Here is a 10,945-nt window from a genome sequence, read left to right as displayed (position 1 = left end):
GGGGAGAGATTTCCCGAATCAGCTACTCCCGCTGGGAGCAAATATCAGGAATTCAGGTGTGAAGCTCAGTGAACTCGGCATGACTCCATTAATTTGAAGTGCTCCTCAGTATCTATTTCGATGGATGGAAAATCATACAGGTCGTGCTGGACTCTCCACCAGAATTCCTGCTAACTCTTCCCGATAACACCAAACTCTGGGCTGGAAGCACTCAACCACAAAACCTACCCCATGAGGTGAAGGCAGGTGTCTGGGGCTGATCCATCAGAAAGGGATTGGCTCTTTGGGTCTCTTCCTGGAAATTCTCATGCTCCCATGTAACAGTGGATGTCGAAAGCAAACAGAAAAGCAATACTAGGGGAGACATGTTCAAAGAGTAAACAGAATCCGAACCAGTCCAAACCATAGCTAACAGTGCTCTTCACTTCCATCCGTTGTGTTGGTTGTTTATCTGTGACACAGGTCTCTGTCACACCTAGTAGGGATACCCCTCCATTTTTGACACCTCATCATTGTTTTCTCAGTGTTAGGGGGCAGAGGGGTTTGGGTAGTTATAGAATCATACAGCACAAAAGGAGGCCATTCGGCCCATCGTGCCTGTGCCGGCTTTTTGAAAGAGCTCTCCAATTAATCCCACTCCCCCTGCGCTTTCGCCCCTAGCCCAGCAAAATTTTGGAAACAATTTCTTCTCAGCTCGCATTTTGTTTATCTGAGGCTTGCTCATTTTGATCCTGCCCACCCTAGTTCTGTGCTCACTGTCCAAATCCAATCAACTACATCATCTTCAGGGAGAGCGCCAATGTCATGAGAAAGGGAGTCTTCCCCTCACTGCTGTATCTGTCTGAGGAAGAAGGGCAAGGGCAGCAATGTCAGATTCTTGCGGGAGAAGCTTCTCGACAACATCCCCTCACCCTGCCTCTGTGTAAATCTTTGAGACCTATCTATCTTGTGCAGAAATAGATTTAATCGTGGCCAATACATAGAATTTGCAGAACAGAAACAGGCCATTCGGTCCATGCTGGTGTTTATGCTCCACACGAGCCACCTCCCATCCTACTTCATCTCACACTATTAACATCTCCTTTTACTGTTATATTTAAAGTTCCACAAATTCAAACTTCAAAGTCCAAATTTGAGGACTTCATCATTTGATTCAAGAGTCAAAGTCAAGATAACGATAAAGTGCTCTGCCCCGAGATGTCTAAGGCATCTTATTAAACATGCTCGTGGCCCAATCTCAATGCTGACTTTTATTATATTCACAGGCTGCCCAGCTTGGTTCTTTGATCCTTTCTGTCGCGTCCCCTTGCAAAGTCAACTGTCTGTTCAACAGTTGGCAAATCTACTGCAGATAAATTCCGCCCATTCATAAGAGAGGGGTGGAGGCTGAAGAATGGGGTGGAGGAGGTGGAGAGTGGGGTGGGGGGGGGGGTTGGAGAGTGGGGTGGGGGGGTGGAGAGTGGGGTGGGGGGGTGGAGAGTGGGGTGGGGGGGGTGGAGAGTGGGGTGGGGGGGGTGGAGAGTGGGGTGGGGGGGTGGAGAGTGGGGTGGGGAGGTGGAGAGTGGGGTGGGGGGGTGGAGAGTGGGGTGGGGGGGTGGAGAGTGGGGTGGGGGGGGGGGTTGGAGAGTGGGGTGGGGGGGTGGAGAGTGGGGTGGGGAGGTGGAGAGTGGGGTGGGGGGGGTGGAGAGTGGGGTGGGGGGGTGGAGAGTGGGGTGGGGGGGTGGAGAGTGGGGTGGGGAGGTGGAGAGTGGGGTGGGGGGGTGGAGAGTGGGGTGGGGGGGTGGAGAGTGGGGTGGGGGGGTGGAGAGTGGGGTGGGGGGGTGGAGAGTGGGGTGGGGGGGTGGAGAGTGGGGTGGGGGGAGGATCTGCTCAGGTTCTGAAAATGATGTTTTTGCAAAGCAGATCTTCTGTCAATGACTTGTGATTTGATCACCTGGACTACCAGCTTTCCATCCTCACCGTCTGGGGACTGAGGCCTTGAAATGGGCCGGTGAGATATTAGTGTGTTTGGGTGTATGCTATACGCTTTTATGCTAATATCCTAATTTCAAGGCCATATTTTCCACTCTTCACTAATTTTAGTTATAGTCAGGGCTCCTGTCTCACTGGAGTCAATGAATGACGGAAAGTTACAACCCCCAACCCCTTGGAGTTTCAAGGAGCTGGGGATGGAAGAGAGGGAGTCAGCAGTGTAAATTTCACCAACTCCCAAATCGACCGTCACTGCGAAATCTTCAATATCTTCATATCAAATGAAGATCTGTTGTTCTTTTTTAAAAACAGGTAGACTTTGTTGCTTTCTAACGACACAGTGTAAAAATGTAGTTTTGAGAAGAGCTGGGGGAGGGGCCCCCTGTGTCGTTAATAAAGGGGAATTCACAGTTGGGGGCGGAGTCCTTCTGCTCATGTGTGGAGGTTCGGCTATGATTCGACGCGCTGACGAGCTCTGCTCTACTTCAGCGCATTAAATAAAAGCAAAGTGCAACTCTGGCCCTACGGTATCTTCCTTACGTCACCCGTACTCAAAGGCCAAACCTTATCCAGCACCTTGTTCGTATGAGGCTGACCAGTTGGTCAGTATCACACACACGCACGCAGATTATGCACACACGGCAGCTGATGGAGAGTTAGCCAGGGCTCAGACAATCAGAGTTGCTGGGCCATGCAGTAGGCTAAGGGAAATCTGTGCACCAGGGTTAAAATCGTGATCCCTCTGTGTCCTTGTTGCAGCTCCCCCTCCATGAGCACCCTCTTGTTAGGCCGCCTAAATATATTAAATAACGCGGTTCTTTTTTTAGGAGGGTGGGGGGCGGTGGGGACATTAAAGGTCCATTTAGAATCCATCTTCCTCTTCAGCCATCGGTGCTCCGTGAAGTGCCACCTTAAAGTCGTTCACCGTTACCGGGCAATGGCGAATATCACTTTTGATCAATATCACCTGAATTGTTTTATCACCGCAACATCTTTTTAAAACAAATAGTCGCGAACATCAGCACACAACCAGTCACATGTACAGCAGGAAACTCATTCAGAAAGCAAGGTGAAGTCAAAAGCTGCACATCCGAGTTTCCTTGAAGTTTGCCACCAGGCATTCCGTGCAATGAAGATCGGCGAGCTCCCCTTTGCTTTCAGCTATAAATTATATTAGTTCCAAAGTCTTAGTCTTGGCCTCACAGTCAGATCCTCCTCGTGCGTTCCCATCAGAAATCTGGTCATGGTCCGTCTACCTCTCTTCTAACAGTTACTCTCGACCATGCACAAGGCCTTGTGGTCCGTTGCTTTAGGGAACTCGTAGCAGTGTAGCTTCTCGCTCAGGGTTATTTGTTCAGAGGGGGACCTCGTCTTCTCAGTGTAATGGGGGGCGGGATGCACAGTGTGGTTTGTCTCGCCGGTCCCATTGTGGTAGTTGCTGACCAGCTTGTGTTTCTCTAGGTTGGCACTCCCGTTCCTCGTGTGCGGGGGCTGGCTGTAAGTGTGCCTGTACTCCTCCTCGATGTCTCGGCCGAGCTTCCACCGCTTCCACTTTTTGAGGAGTTCCGACTGTACCTGGGGTGGGAGACATCAAAGGAAGTGAGAAACAATGCTGGGTTAGGAATGGAACGGAGTGGGAGAAATAACCGAGAGAGGCGATTAGGTGTCACGTGGAACACGATGCCAGCTGAAGGAGGGCAACTAGTCAAGGAAGAAGGGAGGTCCATGTTTGTGACACCCATCAGACAACAATACTGAGGGAGTGCTGCACTGTTGAAAGTACACTCTTCTGGATCAGATGTCAAACTGAGGTCCTGTCTGCACTCCCAGGTGGGCGTAAAAGATCCCATGGCAGTATTCTTAGAGGGACAGGGGATTCAACTCAACCAAAATCACTAAAACAGATTATTTGATCATTTATCTCATGGCTATTTGTGGGATCTTGCTGTGCGCAAATTGGGTGCCGCATTCCCCTACATTACAACAGAGACTGTACTTCAAAAGTGCTTCATAAAGCGCTTTGAGATGACCTGAGGTCATGAAAGGTGCTATATAAATGCACGTCTTTCTTTCTTTATCTTAAACTGAGTACAAGACAGCTTCTTCGTAAGGTATTTTCTGCCCTCCTCTTTTCTTGACTCTTCTTAATACCATGCTGGGGGAGAGGGGATGTGGCCAGCAACATAGCTTGCCCACCCCACCATGAGGTGATTCTCTCCCATGGGGGATACACCTGACCTCAGCAGCTACAGTTCCAACAGTTCTTGACCAAGCCTCTAGACACTTGAAGACCATGGAGCTTGAGAGAGCTCACCTTCCAGACCCTATCTAATTAGAGAATGGTACTTATAGTAACAGATAATAACGTTATAGACCATCTTACCTCTCTGTTGACAAAACAGTACAAAATGGCAACCAGCATACCCTGCAAGGGAGGAAGGAAGATTGTGGTCAGTATCTCTGCTAATCTTTGCTCAATTGTATTTAATGACAAATACATTTGCAGTGAGGACTGTCTTATTATTGGGCTAATGGTTGGGCAATTGCAATAGAACAGTGCATTCTGAAGCAGTATAGGGTGGGAGGAGGCTCATACATAAGAACACTAGCTGGGGGTGCCCGGCGGTGCCGAGGCTTTTTCGAGGGCATGTTGTTGTGGGAAGAGAGAGAGAGAGCGACTGGGGGGGGGGGGAAAGAGAGAGAGCGACTGGGGGGGGGAGAGCGCGCGACTGGGGGGGGGGAAGAGAGAGCGCGACTGGGGGGGGGGGGGGGGGAAGAGAGAGCGCGACGGGGGGGGGAAAGAGAGAGCGCGACTGGGGGGGGGAAGAGAGAGCGCGACTGGGGGGGGAAGAGAGAGCGCGACTGGGGGGGGAAGAGAGAGAGCGACTGGGGGGGAAGAGAGAGAGCGACTGGGGGGGAAGAGAGAGAGCGACTGGGGGGGAAGAGAGAGAGCGACTGGGGGGGGGAAGAGAGAGCGCGACTGGGGGGGGGGAAGAGAGAGCGCGACTGGGGGGGAAGAGAGAGCGCGACTGGGGGGGAAGAGAGAGAGCGACTGGGGGGGAAGAGAGAGAGCGACTGGGGGGGAAGAGAGAGAGCGACTGGGGGGGAAGAGAGAGAGCGACTGGGGGGGAAGAGAGAGAGCGACTGGGGGGGAAGAGAGAGAGCGACTCGGGGGGAAGAGAGAGAGCGACTGCGGGGGAAGAGAGAGAGCGACTGGGGGGGGAAGAGAGAGAGCGACTGGGGGGGGAAGAGAGAGAGCGACTGGGGGGGAAGAGAGAGAGCGACTGGGGGGGAAGAGAGAGAGCGACTGGGGGGGAAGAGAGAGAGCGACGGGGGGAAGAGAGAGAGCGACTGGGGGGGAAGAGAGAGAGCGACTGGGGGGGAAGAGAGAGAGCGACTGGGGGGGAAGAGAGAGAGCGACTGGGGGGGAAGAGAGAGAGCGACTGGGGGGGAAGAGAGAGAGCGACTGGGGGGGAAGAGAGAGAGCGACTGGGGGGGGAAGAGAGAGAGCGACTGGGGGGGAAGAGAGAGAGCGACTGGGGGGGAAGAGAGAGAGCGACTGGGGGGGAAGAGAGAGAGCGACTGGGGGGAAGAGAGAGAGCGACTGGGGGGAAGAGAGAGAGCGACTGGGGGGAAGAGAGAGAGCGACTGGGGGGAAGAGAGAGCGACTGGGGGGGAAGAGAGAGCGACTGGGGGGGGAAGAGAGAGCGCGACTGGGGGGGAAGAGAGAGCGCGACTGGGGGGGAAGAGAGAGCGCGACGGGGGGAAGAGAGAGCGCGACTGGGGGGGAAGAGAGAGAGCGACTGGGGGGGGAAGAGAGAGCGCGACTGGGGGGGAAGAGAGAGAGCAACTGGGGGGGAAGAGAGAGAGCGACTGGGGGGGAAGAGAGAGAGCAATAAGATCATGGCTGATCTTCTACCTCATCTCCACTTTCCTGCACTATCCCCATATCCCTTGATTCCCTTAATATTCAAAAATCTATCGATCTCTGTCTTGAATATGCTCAACGACTGAGCCTCCACAGCCCTCTGGGGTAGAGAATTCCAAAGATTCACCACCCTCTGAGTGAAGAAATTTCTCCTCATCTCAGTCCTAAATGGCCGACCCCTTATTCTGAGATTGTGACCCCTGGTTCTAGACTCCCCAGCCAGGGGAAACATCCTCCCTGCATCTACCCTGTCAAGGCCTGTAAGAATTTTGTATGTTTCAATGAGATCACCTCTCATTCTTCTAAACTCTAGAGAATATAGGCCGAGTTTACTCAATCTGTCCTCGTAGGACAATCCCCCCATCCCAGGAATCAGTCTGGTGAACCTTTGTTGCACTCCCTCTATGGCAAGTATATCCTTCCTTAGGTAAGGAGACCAAAACTGTGCACAATACTCCAGGTGTGGTCTCACCAGGGCCCTATATAATTGCAGTAAGATGTCTTTACTCTTATACTCAAATCCTCTTGTAATAAAGGCCAACATACTATTGTGTGGAGCATAAACACCGACATAGATCAATTGGGCTGGATGGCCTGTTTCTGTGCTGTAAATTCGATGTACTTCTATGTATTGGCCACGATTAAATCTATTTCTACACAAGATAGATAGGTCTTAAAGATCTACACAGAGGCAGGGTGAGGGGACGTTGTCGAGAAGCTTCTCTCGCAAGAATCTGACATTGCTGCCCTCGCCCTTCTTCCTCAGACAGATACAGCAGTGAGGGGAAGACTCTCTTTCTCATGACATTGGTGATGATGTAGCTGATTGGATTTGGATAGTGAGCACTGAACTAGGGTAGGCAGGATCAAAATGAGCAAGCCTCAAACAAACATAAACGCGAGATGAGAAGAAACTGTTTCAATAATGTGCGGATGTGGAACAGGCCGCTATGTGTGGATGTAAGAGAGAGACCCCCAGCAGAAGCCGAGACAATTAAAAATCCTTCAAAAAGGAGCTGGATCGGCTTGGGAGCACGACCGGAGGTTATAGGTCTGGACTGAGACCAGCATGTACTCCAAGGGACACATGGAGTTCCTGTGCTGTTGATGTGGGGGTGGGAACTGTTGTCTATTGAGAGCAGTAGCCTAGGGTTGAATAGTGAAGATATGAGGATGGATGAGTGACCTTTGACCATCAGGGTCCATTTATGCAGCGCGGGAGATGGTTGAGCTGAAGGTAGAGTTCAGGATAAATTGTACAAGGGCTGTCGAAGGAGTGGACTCAAGGGGCTGAATCACATTTCGATGAAGTTCCTGCTCCCCATTCCTCGGATGGTCCCTTGCTGGAAGTGCACATATGTGGACTGCAGATGAGAACATGACTGCACTTGGTTACGATGCTGTGCCAGCAACAGTCAACACTCACCACCTAGGTTTGGCAATTTGGATTAGGTACTGGACAACTGTCGGTAACCAAAGAGCTGTCCCATAGGATAGGTCATAGAATCATGCAGCACAACAGGAGGTCATTCATCCCATCGTGTCTGTGCCGGCTCTTTGAAAGAGCTATCCAATTATTCACACTCCCTGCTCTTTCCCCAAATCTCTGCAAATTTCTCCTTTTCAAGTATTTATCCAATTTCCTTTAGAAAGTTACTATTGAATCTGCTTCCACCACCCTTTTAGGCAGCGCATTCCGGATCATAACAGCTCGCTGCACAAAAAATAATTCTCCTCATTTTTGCCAATTATCTTAAATCTGTGTCCTCTGGTTACTGACCCTCCTGTCAATGGACGGACCTGCCTGTCAGTGGACGGACCCTCCCGTCAGTGGACGGACCCTCCCGTCAGTGGACGGACCCTCCCGTCAGTGGACGGACCCTCCCGTCAGTGGACGGACCCTCCCGTCAGTGGACGGACCCTCCAGCCAGTGGACGGACCCTCCAGCCAGTGGACGGACCCTCCAGCCAGTGGACGGACTCTCCCGTCAGTGGACTGACCCTCCCGTCAGTGGACGGACCCTCCCGTCAGTGGACGGACCCTCCCGTCAGTGGACGGACCCTCCCGTCAGTGGACGGACCCTCCTGTCAGTGGACGGACCCTCCCGTCAGTGGACTGACTCTCCCGTCAGTGGACGGACCCTCCCGTCAGTGGACGGACCCTCCCGTCAGTGGACGGACCCTCCCGTCAGTGGACGGACCCTCCAGCCAGTGGACGGACCCTCCAGCCAGTGGACGGACCCTCCAGCCAGTGGACGGACCCTCCAGCCAGTGGACGGACTCTCCCGTCAGTGGACTGACCCTCCCGTCAGTGGACGGACCCTCCCGTCAGTGGACGGACCCTCCCGTCAGTGGACGGACCCTCCAGCCAGTGGACGGACCCTCCCGTCAGTGGACGGACCCTCCAGCCAGTGGACGGACCCTCCTGTCAGTGGACGGACCCTCCTGTCATTGGACGGACCCTCCAGCCAGTGGACGGACCCTCCAGCCAGTGGACGGACCCTCCTGTCAGTGGACGGACCCTCCAGCCAGTGGACGGACCCTCCTGTCAGTGGACGGACCCTCCGGTCATTGGACGGACCCTCCAGCCAGTGGACGGACCCTCCAGCCAGTGGACGGACCCTCCTGTCAGTGGACGGACCCTCCTGTCAGTGGACGGACCCTCCTGTCAGTGGACGGACCCTCCAGCCAGTGGACGGACCCTCCAGCCAGTGGACGGACCCTCCAGCCAGTGGACGGACCCTCCAGCCAGTGGACGGACCCTCCTGTCAGTGGACGGACCCTCCTGTCAGTGGACGGACCCTCCAGCCAGTGGACGGACCCTCCAGCCAGTGGACGGACCCTCCTGTCAGTGGACGGACCCTCCTGTCAGTGGACGGACCCTCTAGCCAGTGGACGGACCCTCCAGCCAGTGGACGGACCCTCCAGCCAGTGGACGGACCCTCCTGTCAGTGGACGGACCCTCCTGTCAGTGGACGGACCCTCCTGTCAGTGGACGGACCCTCCCGTCATTGGACGGACCCTCCCGTCATTGGACGGACCCTCCCGTCAGTGGACGGACCCTCCCGTCAGTGGACGGACCCTCCCGTCAGTGGACTGACCCTCCCGTCAGTGGACTGACCCTCCCGTCAGTGGACTGACCCTCCCGTCAGTGGACGGACCCTCCCGTCAGTGGACGGACCCTCCCGTCAGTGGACGGACCCTCCTGTCAGTGGACGGACCCTCCTGTCAGTGGACGGACCCTCCTGTCAGTGGACGGACCCTCCTGTCATTGGACGGACCCTCCTGTCATTGGACGGACCCTCCTGTCATTGGACGGACCCTCCTGTCATTGGACGGACCCTCCTGTCATTGGACGGACCCTCCTGTCATTGGATGGACCCTCCTGTCATTGGATGGACCCTCCTGTCTGTGGTCTTGGGAAGAGAGGAGGAAAAGGCAAGAAATGGAGCCAGGGTTAAGGTGCAACTTAACCTGACAGTCTACCTTTAGATTTAAGAGGTCACTGGGCCTCTGGTAGGCTCAGTAACTCGTCCAACCACAATCTCCCGATGAGATTGTCGGCAGCCACTGTTTAAAGAAAACCAGCTTGAGTAACCGTACAGAATTGTGATCCTGTATCAGTTAGTCTGAAAGGCAAACAAGCACATCACCAACGATTCTAAAGCCGTAACCATACCTGAAAGGAATTTAAAAACAAGTCAAAGAAAAGCTTGACGTGCCGAAGTGTACCCTGGGCATGCTCATCTGTGATAAAGGCAAACACCACCTCGTGAATCCCCAGCAAGGGGATCAGTGTGAGTGTAGACTTGGCCAGTCTAGAAAGAAAGAGGAAGCAGGTTAGACAACAACAACAACAACTTGTATTTATACAGCGCCTTTAACATAGTAAAACGTCCCAAGGCGCTGCACAGGAGTATTTTAAGACAAAACATTTGACCCCGAGCCACATAAGGATAAATTAGGGCAGGTGACCAAAAGCTTGGTCAATGAGGTAGGTTTTAAGGAGCGTCTTAAAGGAGGAAAGAGAGGTAGCGCAGCGTAGAGGTTTAGGCAGGGAATTCCAGAGCTTAGGGCCGAGGCAACAGAAGGCACGGCCACCAATAGTTGAGCGATTGTAATCAAGGATTATCAAGAGGGCAGAATTAGAGGAGCGCAGATATCTCGGGGGGGTTGTGGGGCTGAAGAAGATTAGAGAGATAGGGAGGGGTGAGGCCATGGAGGGATTTGAAAACAAAGATGGTCAATGCGTGCGTTAAACGACAGATCAAACTGAACGGGGGTGGGGCTCCCATCTCCTCCTCAATGAGCTATACCCCAGAATCCGAGGGGCTTGGCACGTTAGTTAATTCCTCAGATTTGCTGTAATGGGTCTTAGCCTTGCTCTCCCCTGTAACCCTGGGTCTCACCCCTTCTGACAGACTAGACTGTGGGGACAGCCAATCAGCTGCACAGTTCAAATTGCGGCCGGTTGCTCGGCGCAGATTAGGAGGGATTGTCATCCGTTCTACTTCCTCATGGCCAACATGCATAAAATTGAAGATAGGGATTCTAAAAATACCCTGCAAGTATTTCAGCAGATTGATGCGGGGTTTAAAATGTTCGATATACTTCAGTATCGCACCTTTGGAAGATTAAAACCTCACGCAGATTAAAATTTAGTGTGGCAGTCTTCCCTCTTACTGTACAACACTATACGGCACTTTACAGCCTTCTGGATTCAACATCGAGTTCAACAATTTCAGACCATAACCTCGGCCCCTATCATTTTTTTTCGCTCTCTCACATGGCAGTTGTCGATTATTCTGCTATTACCATTTACACCTCATCTAGAGTCATCTTTTGTTTCTTAACTTGTCCCATTACCATCTCCTTTTGCCTCGCACCATCATCCCTTTCTTCTTTTAATCTTTCCTGCCTTTCATCCTATCACAGACCTTCCCTTTCCTTTTTTTCGTCTCCCCTTTCCCTGCCCCCTACACTTGCTTAAAAACCTGTTTCATCTCCAACTTTTATCCAGTTCTGACGAAGGGTCATCGACCTGAAA

General features: G+C 53.0%; 1 protein-coding gene across 3 annotated transcripts in view; it reads right to left on the bottom strand.

Moving 5' to 3' along the window:
- Positions 1-1,721: 1,721 nt before the first annotated feature.
- The window catches only part of gcgra (glucagon receptor a), a 120,583-nt gene continuing 111,359 nt past the window's right edge, over positions 1,722-10,945 (bottom strand). For all 3 annotated transcript variants that reach the window (XM_085963865.1, XM_085963864.1, XM_085963866.1), the window contains 3 exons: positions 9,578-9,716; positions 4,355-4,396; positions 1,722-3,546 (listed from right to left, as the gene is read on the bottom strand). In XM_085963865.1, coding sequence (XP_085819991.1) covers positions 3,235-3,546; positions 4,355-4,396; positions 9,578-9,716 — 493 coding nt within the window. In that variant the 3' untranslated portion in view covers positions 1,722-3,234. The remainder of the gene's footprint in view (positions 3,547-4,354; positions 4,397-9,577; positions 9,717-10,945) is intronic.

The sequence above is a fragment of the Somniosus microcephalus genome, chromosome 21 (assembly GCF_052327205.1).
Source record: "Somniosus microcephalus isolate GS21.2 chromosome 21, FLI_Smic_1.0, whole genome shotgun sequence".
NCBI lineage: Eukaryota > Metazoa > Chordata > Chondrichthyes > Squaliformes > Somniosidae > Somniosus > Somniosus microcephalus.
The sequence above is the reverse complement of the archived record's forward strand: the minus strand, read 5'-3'. Positions and strand labels throughout refer to the sequence as shown.